At 37.2% G+C, this 16544-nt stretch overlaps 1 protein-coding gene and 1 pseudogene across 1 annotated transcript in view; one reads left to right on the top strand and one right to left on the bottom strand.

Moving 5' to 3' along the window:
• Positions 1 to 16544, bottom strand: part of FNDC3A (fibronectin type III domain containing 3A) — a 340392-nt gene that overhangs the window by 229126 nt on the left and 94722 nt on the right. The window contains exon 2 of the mRNA XM_006837646.1: positions 13097 to 13234. Coding sequence (XP_006837709.1) covers positions 13097 to 13195 — 99 coding nt within the window. The 5' untranslated portion in view covers positions 13196 to 13234. The remainder of the gene's footprint in view (positions 1 to 13096; positions 13235 to 16544) is intronic.
• LOC102815034 lies at positions 10514 to 11135 on the top strand (annotated as a pseudogene).

Below are 16544 nucleotides of genomic sequence, written 5' to 3'. Positions count from 1 at the left end.
ATCCATCTCGTTAGGGGTCTTCCTCTTTTTCTCTGACCCTCCATAAAATACATAAAATGGAGGTTTCCTATAAACAAAGATTTTTTCCCCTCATGATTTCCTGGGTACTTTTATGTGAGATTATTATAAAGGAAAAAAAAAATTTTTTTTGCCATAGATTACATTGTTAGTCTACAATTACTCAGAGGTTGAATTCTGACTTTTCAACTTTTATAATATCCCTCTTTTGTTAATAAAATTATGGGAATGGTATGTTCAAAATACAGTCATGTACCTTATAACGTCCACTGTATATGTAGGACCACATATACATACATGGTCCTGAAAGGTTATGATTGTTAAGTTCCATCGAGTGGATTCTAACTCATAGCAACCCTGTATAGGGTTTCCGAAGATTAGCTGGTAGATTTGAACTGCTGACCCTGCAATTAGCAGTCCAGTGCTTTTCCTATAGCACCATAATAGAGTTCAGAAATCTTGATCAGAGATCAGGGCATAGCAAAAATAGTAGCTTTCTGCATGCAACATGTATATTTCATGTCTTTTATAGATAAAATAGTAATACTGCCAGACACAGAATGACACAGTATATATATGATACGTAACATGTTATATAAGGCGCTCTGGTAGCATAGTAGTTACGAACCGGGCTGCTAATCTCATGGTCTGCAGTTTGAAACTACCAGCTGTTCTGCAGGAGAAAGATGAGGTTTTCTGCTCCCGTAAAGATTAACAGCCATGGAAACCCTGTACAGGGTCGCTATGATTCAGAACTAACTCCACGGCACGTAACAACATCTTGTTTTACATATATATATATATATATATATACTGGATATATACTGGTGTGGATCAGTAAGGTAAGCAATGGACTGCTAACCACAAAGTTGGCAGTACAAACTCACCAAATGCCCCTTAGAAATTCTATACAGGGTCACTATGAGTCAAAAGTGATTTGACAGCACTTACAACAATATATATAACATACAATACAAATGATGGTTATATTAAATGCCCATGTTACTGGCTTATGTATGTGTGTACTGTGCTGTACTTTCTATCTAATAGCAGCATATGCTTCGACTTGCAGGTAGCAGCATCCAATCTCATGTATTCCACAGCTCTTGAATGTTGCAGTGTTATTCCTGTTTCAATTTTCTTTAAAAAATATCATAAATGCATCATGGTTGTTAAACCCAGAAAAAACACTACTTGTGATAGCAGCAGCAAGAGTCAAAGATGTCTTTTCCTGGACCTAGGAGCTTCACAGTGAAGGGACTCCAGGTCCAAAGGACACACTCTACTCTTAGTTATTCTTTCATGCGGATAGTAGGTCCCTCTGGGCTCTGCTTGCTTGTTCAGTATCGTTTATATTTCAGAAGACATTTACTCAAGGTACAACCTAATTCTGTAGTTTGCATATGGCATCATTAAAATCATAGAAGTGAGGAGTCACAACACATACTATAATTACATCAGATCAGGTCTGATCACATCAGATTACAGCAAGACAGTAATTACATCATATTAGATCTCACCAGGGAGGTAATTACATCTTAACTGCTAAACCACTGAGAATCCTGGCCCAGTCAAATCGAGGATTTCCCCAACAAAACCTTAGCTATCACAAGAGGCTTGAAGCAAACAAAGCAGGACCAGACTATGATATGATCTTTGCACAGCATCCAAATCACATAATGTCCTATATGACATAGCATACTGTGGACATAAAGCAAAGGATGGCTATATTGCTGTACATACCTTCTTACTACCACCATAGACTGTTTAAAAATCAATTTCCTACAATGACACATTTGTGTGATTTTTTTCCCACCCATTTATGTGATTTAAAAAAAAAAGAACATTTTGATAATAGGATGACCAACATACACACACATATACACATGACAGCAAAATACATGAGAAATTCTAAACAGGGACTGAACCTAGAAAGAAGGGTTTATATTTCACTAAAAACTCTTTTGTACTGCTTGAACATTTTTTAGTCATATGACTTTATTTCTTTGCCAAGTAAACCCCACCCTCAAAACTCTAGCAATAAAATACAAGAGAAAAAAATAATGTAATTTCAAATGTATATTCATATGCATCAGAGAAAAAGATCTGAATACATCTACCAAACTGAAAGCAGTGGGTTATTCTTCTGAGAGAGGGACTGGCGGGATGGAGGTAAAAAGATGAATTTTTACTTTATCTGAAATTTAAAAATTTTAAGAATGCTTTTAATTCAACATCAGTACATATGAAAAAAAAGCACACAAATCATTACTGTATAGGTTAGTTTAAAAAGGAAAGCAAACAAAGCTCCCTGGTCAAGAAACAGAATTTTACAAGCACTACCATAAAACTTCTCTTATGCCACTTCCCATGAAGCAGCCTTTCCTTCCCAAACTATATCTTCCTTCATGCTCCCCAAAGCAAAGGTTAGTTTTGCCTGGTTTTGTTTTTTTTAAAATTTTATACAAATGGAATCACACAATATGAATTATATCCTGTCTCTAGCTTCTTTTGCTCCTATATGAAACTCATTCATGCTAAGACTACCTGTAGCACAATATTTGCTGGTAGATTATACATATGAATGCATTTTTATAGGGTGTACACCTACAAGTAGAATGTATGGTTAATGTGGAATATATATGCTCAAATGGGAGCTATAGCAGTCATCTGCTAATCAAAGGGTATTTTATAGTTCAAACCCATATAACAGCTCAACAAAAGAAAAGCTTGTTAACCTGCTCAGTCAAGAAAGCCTGAGAAGTTTTACTTTGTCATATGAGGTTACTATGAGTTTAAAACATTCTTTTTTTACTAGTTCTATTTACATATCTTATAACATCTTAAATTCAGTGGGACTTCTTTCATATTCCCTCAAACTACAAATTTGTTCCAGCTTCTGCCTTCTTTTTTGTGGTGCTGTTAAACACCGTGGAGTCAGTTCCGACTCATAATGACCCTGATAGAGTTTCTAAGGAACAGCTGGTGTGTTTGAACCATCGACCTTGTGGTTAGCAGTCCAGTGCTTATACTACAGCACCACACCAGGACTCCTTATTGTAGAAGACTATCATTTCCTATAAATACTTGTTGCCTCTTTTTGGGTAGGTTTATTTTCCCTCCTACCCAACTAATGGAGTCCTGGTGTGGTGCTGTGGGTTAATGCGCCAGACTGCAAAGCCGTCTGAACTGCAAGGTCGGTGGTTCAAGCTCACCAGATGCTCCTCAGAAACCCTATACAGGGTCACTATGGGTTGGAATCGACTCGCCGGCACTTAAGAACAATAACAACAACAACAACCCAACTAATGGCAACAACAACAAAATATTTCAAAAGAGGTTGTACAAATTTATACTCCTACCATAATTATATGTAGAGAACTTTTCTACACTTAACCAGCATTTAGAACTATCAATGTCTTTAATTAAACCTATCTAGAAGGAGCTCTGGCAGCGTAGTGGTTACAAATCGGGCTGCGAACCTTAAGGTCAGCGGTTCTAAACTACCAGCCGCTCTGCGGGAGAAAGATAAGGCTTTCTACTCCCGTAAAGATTTACACCCTCGGAAACCCTGTACAGGGTCGCTATGGGTCGGAACCGACTCGAAGGCACTTAACAACAACAACAATTATGGTGGATTTATGTACTGTTCGAATGTAAATGGGGCTATTCCTAATGTGCAGCCCTGGCGTGGTGCTGTAAGATAATGCACCAGACCGCAAGGTTGGAGGTTCAAACTCACCAGCTGTTCCTTGGAAACCCTTTGCAGGATCGCTATGGGTTGGGACCGACTTGGTGGCACTTAGTAACAATTCCTGATGTGGGACTGTAGGATAAGCACTGGACCACAAGGTCAGTTTGAACATCAAAGCGGGTAGTTCAAACTCACCAGCTAGTTTCCGAAACCCTAATACAGGGTTATGAGTTGGAACTGACTTGACAGCACTTAACAATAACCTTTAGATTTTGGTGTATTCATGTACCAAGGTGCCTTGCTGACACTGCAGAATAAGCAGTGTACTGTTAACTGAAAGGTGTGCAACTCAAATTAGTCACTCTCTGGGAGAAAGATGAGGCTTCCTGCTCCCATAAAGATTTACAGCCTCAGAAACCCCAATACACAGTCACTATGAGTTGGAAACAACTCAATGGCAGTGGGTCTGGTGTTTGGTTTTCATTCATGTACCTGGTGGTTCTGTTGGTTAGACATTGGACAGCTAATTGCAAGGTCAGTGGTTCAAAACTACCAGCCACTCAGTGGAAGAAAGATGAAGCTATCTGCTTCCATAAAGATTTAATCTAAGAAACTATGGAAACTATGTAGAGTTGCTAGGCATCCTGGTGTGGCACTATGGGCTAATGCAAAGTAGGTCTGAACTGCAAGGTTGGTGGTTTAAGCTCACCAGTCGCTCCTTGGAAACCTCACAGGATAGCTATGGGTCCAAAACCTACTCTACGGTACTCAACAATAACAAACATATAGAGATGCTAAGAATAGAAATCAATGGCAGTGGGTTAGTTGGTTATTCATGTACTTAGGGAACCCTGGTGGTATAGTGGGTTATATGTTGGGCTGCTAACCACAAGGTCAGGAGTTCAAATCCACCGACCACTTCGTGGGAGAAAGATCCTAAACTGTCTGTTCCCATAAAGATACACAGTTTTAGAAACCTTCGGGAACAATTCTCCTCCGTCCCACAGTCACTATGAGTCAGAATCAACTTGATGGTAGTGGGCTTGGCTTCTGCTTTAGTCATATACCTCCCACATGAACAAAAATTACATTTAAAGAATGAATGGATAAGAACATTTTCTAACTTTGTGTGAGTGAATGAGGGCAATGAGGAGTCATTTTCTTAAGTGTTCATAATAGTTTTCCTTAACAAAATTTACATACAATTGCTTTTTATCAGTTCAAAATGAGCTAATTCACTCACATTATCATTTAATAATTGTTGTTTAAAAGTTGTCATTAAGTATCATCAAATCAGTTCTGACTCTGTATAGGGTTTCCAAGGAGCGGGTGAGTGGGGTCTGAACCACCAACCTTGCAGTTCAATGCATTATCTTGCAGTGTCACTTAATAATTCCACAATTTTTTCCTTCATCAAAATGTAATCACAAGTTTTTTATTATTGTTGAGAACATGCACAGCACAACATATATCAATTCACCCGTTTCTATGCGTACAACTCAGTGATAATGATCACATTTTTCAAGCTGTGCAACCATTTTCACCATCCTTGCCTGAGTTGTTCCTCCTGCATTAACATTAACTCAATGCCTCCTAAATTTCCTGTCTAATCTTTCCAATCTGCTGTTGTCAATTTGATCTCATATAGATTGTAAAAGAATATAATGCTCAAGGAAGACATTCATTAATAGTTAAGTTAAAGCATTATTTAGTTTTATAAGACTTCAGAGGGTATTTTTGCTTTAAGGTTTAAAGATTATCTCAGGGTAATAGTTTCAGGGGTTCATCCAGTCTTCATGGATCTATAAAGTCTGGATCCTATGAGATTCTATAATTCTGTTCTAAATTTCCCCCTTTTGATCAGGATTCTTCTCCCTGAAAATATATCTCATTGGTATTTCCTTTATTATTTAAAATTCTCCCCTAAGTATCTTCCTTGCGCTTACTGCACATAGATATGTAAGAATCATGATAATTTAACAAAAAATAAGCCGTTAGGTTTACAACTGTTTTCAGACAGAGTTTTCTTCAAGAATTAAAATAAAATTCAGTTTCATAAGCATTTACTAAAGTAACTACTAGTAGATTATGCTGTACAAGAACAGTAATTACAAGAAATCATTTCTGTCCCTGAAGATTAAATATGAGCATACCCACATGAACACACATAATATAAACCAATATATGGAAGGTGACTTGGAAGGTTTTCCTCACCACTGCTATCTAGGAAATAATTAATATATTTAAAATAAAAGTATTTTCTTTTTCTATGGTTTTAGTATAGCTCATAATTATCCATTATGCCATCCTCTTTGGAAATGTATGAATAAAATACCTACTCTTTAGACAGTCAGGATTATTCTCAGTGTCTCATATTTCTCTGTAAATATGCTGTTGACACTTAACAGTCCAAATATATACATAATGAAGAAATGGCCTTTTAAAGCTAACACATCTAATAAAATTAACAGATACATTAATAGTTCCAATTTTACAAATAAAACATTTTTGTGTTAGTTGTAAAACAGGCAAAAGACAAAATGTCTATATACAAACAAAGTGCCCTTCATAGGCCTAATTTAAGGTTTTAGGAAAGAAAAAAAGCTTACAGCAATATTTTGAAAGGGAGAAAAACAAAATTCATTATTATCAAGTAAATTCTGACTCATAATAACCTTTTATGACTGAGTAGAACCATTTTCTAGGGTTCTCAAGGCTATTAAGTCTTTACGGAAGAAGACTGCTGTATCTTTTTCTTACAAAGAGGCTAGTGGGTTCTAATTGCCTACTTTTCAATGAGCAACAAAGTGCTTTAACCATTGTACCACCAAGGTTCTATATTTTGAAAGAAAGAAATGCAAATTAAAATCTCAACGAGGATAATCATTTCACATCTATAAAATGGAACTCAAAGAAATCTGGCAATATTGTAAGGCTGATGAAATCCCTCATATACTACTAGTACAACCATTTTGAGGGGTAATTTGATATTTAATAAAGCTGAAAAAGTGTATACCCCAAATCTAACACACATACTTTTAGATATTTATTCACATATACAAGGGTACATAGGGTACATGTACAAGCCTATTCATTGCAGCATTTTGTAAAAATGAAAGAACTGAAAAAATAAAAAGTGACTAATGGTAAGGAAATGGATATATTTTGGTTTATTCATATAATGGAACAGTGGAATATTAGATGAATATATCAGTGTTCCATTGTAAAAATCTATATAGTGACTAAATCTCAAAAATACAATGTTGAGTAAAAAAGCAAGTTGGTAAGGGATATGTACGGCATAGGCCACTTATATTTTAACTCACAAACAATGGTATATATCAATAATGGATATTTACAAATACAAAGAACCCTGATAATGCAGTGGGTCAAGCGCTGGACTGTTAACCACAAAATCGGCAACTGGAACCCACCAGCTGCTTAGTGGGAGAAAGATGAAGCTGTTTCTTCCAATAAAGATTTATAGCCCTGGAAACACTATTGAGAAGTTCTACTCTATAGGATCACTATGAATCAGAATTAACTTGATGGCAACGGGTGATATACACACATGTATACTAAGAATACTGAAACAAGGCTGTGGAAAACATACTCCAGTTTCAGAAAAAATGATCTACAAACTTGTATTCGTTTTCAAAAGAGTTGTGGTTAAGTGCTGTCAAGTCGGTTCCAACTCATAGAGACCTTGTACAAAGTTTCCGAGGAGCAACTGGTGGGTATGAACTGCCTAAGGAAAATTTAGCCAACATTGTAATACTGGTTGATTCTGAAAAGTGATAAACCCAGTACTGTATACTTTCCTCTATGCTTGAAATAATTTATAAGTAAAAAAAATAAAGACATCAGATTAAACATATAAACAGGGTAGTTACTAACGAATTCTGAATGCTATATTCAATGATTTGGATGTGAGGTAGTATGTAACTAACAGTTTAATAAAGTTACAGAAGTAGATCACCGAAATGATGAGACTAGCCCTTGATTTGAGATTATATCCTTTGGTGATAGAGGAAGTAAAACACTTACAAGTACTTATACTGCTATACAATTAAATGGAATACAAAGGGGCTTTTCAAAGTTCATTTAATAATAGAAGTGAAAGATAATGCAATTTTTCCACTAACTTTTCCACTAACCCTCACACATGGAGTATTTCTGGAAATTTATTCTGGTTAGTTATATAATTAGGTGGAATGGAGTATGTGTGTGTGTGTGAACACCATAAAAGGGAAATAACTAGCTATTAATCTATTATACCACGCATAAAGTAATAAGGCTCTTGTTAAGTGCTGTCAAGTCGGTTCCAACTCATAGCGACCTTGTATAGGGTTTCCGAGGTTCCAAGGAGCAGCTGGTAGGTTTGAACCATAAACCTTATGGTCCAGCGCACTATCCTGCAGCGCCACACCACGATTCCTATATAAAGGATTTGTTGTTTGTTGTTAAGTGCCGTTGAGTCGATTCTAACCCATAGCAACCCTATATAGGGTTTCCAAGGAGCAGCTAGAAGGATGCTGTTGTTGCTGTTATGTGCCGTGGAGTCGGTTCCGACTCATAGCGACCCTGCACAGGGTTTCCAAGGCTACAGATCTTTATGGGAGCAGAACCTCATCTTTCTCCCACGGAACAGCTAGTAGTTTCTAAATGCCAACTTTGCAGTCAGCAACCTGATTCTTAACCGCTACGCTACCAGTTAGCTGCTCCTTATGAATCGGCTGCTAACCTCAAGGTCGGCAGTTCAAAACTACCAGCTGTTTATGGGACAAAGATGAGGTTCTGCTCCTGTAAAGATTTATAGCCTCGGAAACCCTGTACAGGGTCGCTATGAGTCGGAACCGACTCCAGATACTTAACAACAACAACTCTAAATTCATTTTATAAAGCAAGCATAACACAATATCAAAGTCAGGCAAATACAAAAAAAGAAAATATAACCAGTATCTCTCATGAACATAGATACAAAAATCCTCAACAAAATCGTAGCCAATAGAATGCAACACCATATCAAAATAAATAATACATCATAACCAAGAATGATTCATACCAGGTGTGCAAGGTTAGATCAATATAGAAAAACAGTCAACATAAATAAAATAGTAACAATAAATGCAAAAAAGGCACTTGATAAAAGCCAACACCTATTCCTGATAATACTCAGAGGAAATAAAGAGTAGTAGGGAACACTTCAATATAGTTAAGGGCAATTTTGAAAATTCAGTGGCCAACTAATGCTCATTCTCAACAGAGAAACTCAAGGCATTTCCCTTGAGAGCAGGACCAGACAAAGATACTCTCTCTATCACCACTCCTGCTCAACACTCTATTGGAAATTCTAGCAGAGCAACAAGGCAAAAAATGGAAATAAAAGAAAGCAATACTGGCAAGAAAGAAGTAAAACTATTCCTATTTGTTGTTGTTGTTGTTAATTCCTATTACAGATGATATAATCCTATACATAATGTATCCTGAAGTCCTGGCATGGTGCTGTGGCTTAATGTGTTGGATTGCAAAGTCGGTTTGAACAGCAAGGTCAGTTTTCACCAGCGGTTCCTCGGAAACCCTATATAGGATCGCTATGGGTCGGAATCAACTCGACGGCACTTAACAACAACAACATAGAATATCCTAGAGACTCAGCTAAGCAAGACAACTACTGGAACGAATGGAGAGATTCAAAGTGGCACAATAGAAGATCAATATACAAAACTCAGATTCTGCTATACCAATAAAGAGACTTCTGAAAATGTAAACTGTATCATTTAAAACAGCTATCAAAAAAGATAAAACGCTTAGGAATAAACATAACCAGACATACAAAACACTTATACAAAGAAAACTACAAAACACTACTACAAGAAACCCAAAGAAAACTACAAAACACTAATACAAGAAACCCAGAGACCTGCATAAATGGAAGCGCATACCATGCTTATGGAAAGGACAACTTAACACTGTGAAAATGTCAAATATTACTCAAAGCAATCTATAGAAGTAATGTAGTCCTGATCCAGATTCCATCACCATTCTTTAAGGATGGAAAAATCTATCACTAACTTTATATGGAAAGGAAATAGACCCCCAAATAAGCAAAACATTACCGAAGAAGAGCATGGTGGCTTTGTAGGCTAAGCACCGGACTGCAAACCACAAGAGCACTCAAACTGTTGACCTTGTGGTTAGCAATCCAATGCTTATTCTACAGCTTCACACAAGAACTCTAATTAATTACTGTTGTTGCTGTTAAGTGCCACTGAGTCAATTCAGACTCATAATGATCCTGTATAGGATTTCAGAGGAGCAACTGGTGGGTTTGAACTGCTGACCTTACAGTTCGCAGTCCAGTGCTGATCCTACAGTCAACAGACAGATACAAATCAAAACATCTCAACCCAACAGTAACAGCAAACCTCCATAAGGCAGGAAACAACAAATGTCAGTAAGGGTATAGAGACATTTTAACTCTCATATACCACTGGTGTGACAGTAAAACAGTAAAAATTTCCCATGACTGTGTAAAATCATAAGGCATTTTCTTAAAAAGTTGGAAATTGAAATACAGTTTGACCCAGCAATCCCACTATTAAGTATATATCCTTAAGAAAAAGTTGTGACACAAACAGATAAATACACATCGATGTTCACTGAAGCATTCATTCATTCACAAGCAAAGAGCTGGGAACAACCTAAATGTCCATCAGTGGATGAATGGATAACTCAACTATGGTACAAACAAAATTAAATACTATGCACTGCTAAAAAAGAATAACGAGCTTTCCCAAAATGGGTGTTTACAAGTACATCCAGGAACTATGGAGGAAAAAGCAGTCTGATGTGATACGATTTCTTCTGCAGGTCTGCTATTGGCAGTACCACCAGCTCTCTGCACTGCACAGGGTCCCCCTGTCCCACCCGACAAGATAAAGCACGCAGACTGGGGATACAAGGCCAAGCAAGGTTATGTCATCAATCGGATTCACAATGTGCAGAGGTGGCCGCAAATGCCCAGTACCTAAAGGTGCAACCTATGGCAAGCCTGTCCATCATGGTGTTAACCAGCTGAAATTTGCTAGAAGCCTTCAGTCTGTGGCTAAGGAGCAAGCTGGATGCCACTGTGGGGGCCCTAAGAGTCCTGAATTATTACTGGGCTGATGAAGATTCCACATATAAATTTTTTGAAGTTATTCTCATTGATCCATTCCATAAGCTATCAGAAGAAATCCTGATACCCAGTGGATCACCAAGTCATTTGACAAGCCCAAAGAGATGTATGGTTTGACATCTGCAGGCTGCAAGAGCTGTGGCCTGGGAAGGGCCACAAGTACTACCACACTATTGGTGGTTCTTGCTGGGCTGCTTGGAGAAGACACAACACTCTCCAGTTCCACCGTTACTGTTAATATAAGTAATGTTTGTAAAATTCATGCCTAATTAACAGTTTAGGACAGGCATGTTTACTTAAAAGTGTTCTTTGTCTGTTAAAACAGTAGTTGTCTGCAGATTGTGTCATGAATGCATTGTCCAATTATGAAAGTAAAAGTGCAATAATGTTTGACGACAATAAGTGAATAGTGAATCTTGTTTCTAATGAGGTGAGTGCTTTTGTTTTTGCTTAAGAATCTTACTAGGGAGTTACTTGTCAATGTTTAAAAATGGCATACGGTGTGGTATAATAGGTGTAAAATAAGTTCTTTAAAAGGAGCATTGAAATTAGCTCTTTCTGTACACTTTAGTGTATGTTATAAAACCTACAGTTTTATTAGGGTGATGCAATGCTCTGATAGCCTCAAATGGTTGGTGTTCTTGTTTTTAGAGTTTAACATACGTAAATTCAGACCAACTTTCTTAAATAAGATGGATTTTCCTTGGACATTTGTAAGATGGGAGGAGACTGTCCTAACCTTTTGTCATGATCGTTTTACAGGAAAATAATGGGATCAATTAGAGTCCACATTTTTATATTACATCTATTCATGTAATTGCAGGTTTTGAAAAGGAAAAGTTTTAAATGCCACCGTTTTTATAAGAAACACTGCAAGAGAACTTTCAAATGAAACAAGTCTGAGTTATCAACATAAACAGCAGAGTTGCCTTTGTCTCCATGGTATCATCAAAGGTGCAAACTTTTCTCCATTTCTGAAATATGTAGAATCCTAGATTTGATAAAATGTCTGCAGTGATATTTACACTGGGGGTCCTGGTTGAGGTGCTGTGGGTTAATGTGCTAGACTGTAAAGTTGGTTTGAATCATAAGGTAGGTAATTCAAGTTCAACAGCTGCTCCTCAGAAATGCTGTATAGGGTCATTATGGGGTCAGAACCGACTCAATGACAGTTAACTACATCAAAACACAAATTGAACATTATGTGACGGAAACAAGGCAATTATTTAACCTTGATATGTGCAAGCTAGGATACAAAGTTAACTCCCTTGGGTCCATTAATAAATACCTTGCAGTTGTTTGAGAACAAAAAATAAATAAATAAAAAAGAACAACGAATCTGGGAAGCACCTTACAACATGTATGAACCTGGAGGACATTATGCTCAGTGAATTAAGTCTATCACAAATGCACAAATACTGTATGAGTCCACTATTACAAATGATCAAAGAAAGATTTACACACAGAAAGAAACATTCTTTGACTGTTATTACAAAATGTTCCTTCTCTTCCCTCCTCATTATTCATTACATCCTTAGTCTTTGTTTCCTAATCTCTAATACTAAAATATCTAGTAGTTCTGAGAATTAAGCATATTCATTGCCTGGCCCCATAACAAATACTTATGAAAGCCCATCATTTCCATTCTTTTAGGATTATTGTGGGAATGATGAACTAATACAATTAGAGAACTACATCTTTCATGCTCTGGATTGAGAGAAAAATAGTCCACGTTTTCAGAAACTGTATATTTGCTTTTGGGATGGGGGAGTTTGGTGAGGAGAAAAACAGGGGGGAAATTATGAATATAAAGTTTTAGTATTATATAAGCAGTCATTTTATTTCATAATTATGATTTTATAAGGACTTGAAGTAATGAACTATAATAATTATTAAGCTTATTTTTAAAAATATGGACTAATCCATTGCTTGTCTACAGAAAAACAAAAACAACTTTAGTGTCAACTAAAGTATCAAATATGCACACAAAAAATTTGAACATTTGTTAGGACATTTAAAAAGTGATTTCAAAAATAGCTCCATTATTTTATAGTCTTATAAAACTAAAGCAATATCTTAAGAATTAAAAATATTTAATGTGAGGAACCCACTGTTAGGTTCCACATTCTGCCTTAAATCTACATTCTTCTGAAAGAAATTAATAGACTTATAGACATAAGAAAAAAACATTTCTGTTTCCTTACCTGTTGTGTTCCATCTGCACTTACAATAGGGGCAGACAGAAGAGAAATATCACTACTTAAAATCTGAGTTGTATCCAGTAGTGGTGGATGTTCTGCCATTATCAATGAGACATGAATATACCGGATATCCCTCCAACTCTGAAAAACAAAAATATATAGCTATTTGTGTGTACATCCTTAAAATATAGTATATTTATGATTTTTCTCAATCTTTAACCTAAAGAAATATTTTTATTAATGATTACATGTTTTTCAATGAGCAGACAACTTTTACTGAGTATATTAAAGGAAATATAATTATTAACCATCTATTTATCAATTTGTACAGTAAATTTAGGCATGTTATATAGCTTTTATCAGCAGCTTCTATTTAATGTCTGTGTGTCTCTCTACCTACTACTTGTTTTTTCCATTTATCTCTATGCAACATGTATTGAATTTAACTACCACCATAGCTAAACATTGAGATAGGTACTAAATTATGACACCAGAATGAGGGACCACCACCATTGATATTTTCCTATGAGTAGAGAAGGTACCCAATTCCCCTCACTACATTACTAGTCTTGTTGTTGTTGTTAAGTGCTGTTGAGATGGCTCTGACCCACAGTGACTGTGTATAGGGTTTCCGAGGAGTAGCTGGTGAGCTTGAACCACTGACCTTGCAGTTCAAACAGACTTTGCAATCTAGCACCTTAACCCACAGCACCACAGCAGGATTCCTTTTTTTTTTTTCACTGATTCATCAGACTGGGGGGAAAAAAAGGATTTGCTCAGAATTAAATCAGAATTGTTAAGTTGTAAGTTTAAGCTTTAGGCTCTGACATTAGTCATGATATTCTGATTTTCCTATTCTTTCCTAAGTGGTATCTACTTTACAGTAAATCAAATCATTTCAGTGATAAAACCACATATGGGGGGGGGGAATAAGTGGAGGGGTTCAGCAACGTCTCTTCGGTGGAGGCACGGAAAAACCAGGAAAAACACTTTGCCGGGACAGTTCCAGAACTTTAAATTTAATATAAAGTAAAGGGAAATCGTTTTGGGGGCCCAGTGGAGAAATTTGAAGGGGTGATAGTAAACATAGCAATTTGACACTACAGTCAGCCAGCAGTCTTAGTGGAGGGCGGGGCTACAACCAGCCTGCTACAGTATGAAAACTACCCAGGATTTACGGAAAAAGAGGTATAAATGTTTTATTCCCCTTCTGCTCTTGTGCTCTTCCCTATCACACCCTCAATGCCCAGCCCGGGTATCTTCACATGGGTAGGAGCACACCCCGAAAAGCATCCAGTGTTGCACCCACAGAGTACAATTTTCCCACGGAGGAAGTAGCTGAAAGTCCCAGTCAGCTCCAGAGGCTAATTCTCTGGTGGGTTCTTATGATGTCTGACTTTGGGATTTAGCCCTGAAGTTGCCTTTCCTACTTGGGTAGTTTTTATTCCTGCCTTACCTAACAAGCGACAACAGCTCTGTATACACAGAGTATTTGCACCCTGTAAAACTCCAACATAAAAGGCAAGAGCCAAGCAACACCAGCTACTATATACAAGAACAGTGTGAGTGTGTAAAGACAAAAACTGTTAAAAACACACTAAAAGGAGAAGGGCACAGTCATTTTGAGAAGGATGCTGTAAATACACAGAGACCTGACTGACAGAGATAAAAATGTGAACAATCTTTCTTCCACTAATTTCTCATTCTTTGTCTGCACACCTCTAGGGCAGTGACTAGAGGGGGTGCCTGAGTGAGTGTACACTCCCACCTACTCCTGGAGGTTTCTGCTGTGCATACACACTGACCTGCTAAGCAAAGGCTGCTGGACTAATTTGCTACAGTGTTTTTACTTTTGTTTCTGTTTTGTTTTGTTTTTGTCTTTTTGGTCCTACTTTTTCCTTGGGGTGAGAGCTTTCCTCCCTATGTTACCCAAAAAGAGACAGCAATTGTGGCATATAGCCAAGCTACAAGCACAACCTATACTATCCCACCATCTAGGCAAGAGCCAATACCAGCTGCTATGTCCTGGTGTGGTGCTGTGGGTTAATGTGCCAGACTGCAAAGCCATTTGAACTGCAAGGTTGGCGGTTCAAGTTCACCAGCTGCTCCTTGGAAACCCTATACAGGGTCGCTATGGGTTGGAATCAACGCGACAGCACTTCACAACAACAATACCTTACATAGATAGCCAATACTTGCTAAAATTACTTGCAGTTGAGTAATAAGAGACATTAAAAGGGAAGCCTATCTCTGATAACATTTACTAGGAGGCACTCAGTAAGCTTAATAATACAGCAACATACATTCATTTAATTACTGAAAACACATCTAATTATTGAAAATACCCAAGAAACAAACAAAAAAAGAGAAACTGAGACAAATGAGCTACAAGTAGACCTAGACTTCATATTTAGAAGGAGAGCAGACTTTGGAACTGCCTGAGAATGCAGGAGAATGAAATTGAAGTACATCCAAATGCTCCACAGAGGGGTTGAAAAAAATAAGGAAGAAGTCAAGAAAGCGTCACAGGAACAATCAAATAAGAAAGATTGGGAACCATTCAAAACCTGCAAAAAAAAAGGTCCAGATGATAATAAACCATCAGAAACGGACAAAACACTGAAAGAACAAAGGAGTAGAATTGAAGAGATAGAAGCAAAAACCAGTGAGCTGGACGACAAACGTCTCAATATTGCTAAGACAGAAGAGCAAGCAGAAAAAACGATTTAAAAAATATGAAGAAAGTCTAAAATTCATGTTGGACAACAAGAAGAGGAGTAATTTAAGAAATATTGGCATTCCAGAATAGGAAGAATCACGTAATTCGAGAGAGGAGATATTTCAAGAGTTTCTGGAAGAGAATTTCCCTACCATCCAGAAGCATGAGAAAATAAGCATTCAAGAAGCAGAACAAGCCCCAGGAAGGAAAGACTCCAAAAGAAAATCACCAAGACAAATAATCAAGCTCTCTAAAATCTCTCAAAAAGACAAGGAGAGAAACCTGAAAGCAGCTAGGGAAAAGAGAAGTGTTACTTACAAAGGCAAGCAAATCAGATTAAACTCTGATCGCTCAGCAGAAACCATGCAGGAAAGAAGGCAATGGGAAGACATATATAAAACCCTAAAAGAAAAAAGCTGCCAACCAATAATCGTCTACCCAGCAAAGCTGTCAATCAAATACGACAGTGCAATCAAAACATTCCAGAATTAACAGAAGCTAAGACACATTGTCAAAGCCAACTAAGCACTTCAGAACATCCTAAAGGGAGTTCTTTGGACTGAAAACCAACAAGAACAGCAAACTACCATAGATTGACACACATGGCAACACCACCCAGAACTCAGTAGACAGATACAAGAGTCCAGAACAGAACAAAATTACAATGAAAATTTCAGAGGCCCTGGGAGGAATATTTAGTAAAGGTAATACAGAAACAGCTGTAAGCATACA

This window comes from Chrysochloris asiatica, unplaced genomic scaffold, assembly GCF_000296735.1.
Source record: "Chrysochloris asiatica unplaced genomic scaffold, ChrAsi1.0 scaffold00022, whole genome shotgun sequence".
Lineage (NCBI taxonomy): Eukaryota > Metazoa > Chordata > Mammalia > Afrosoricida > Chrysochloridae > Chrysochloris > Chrysochloris asiatica.
The sequence above is the reverse complement of the archived record's forward strand: the minus strand, read 5'-3'. Positions and strand labels throughout refer to the sequence as shown.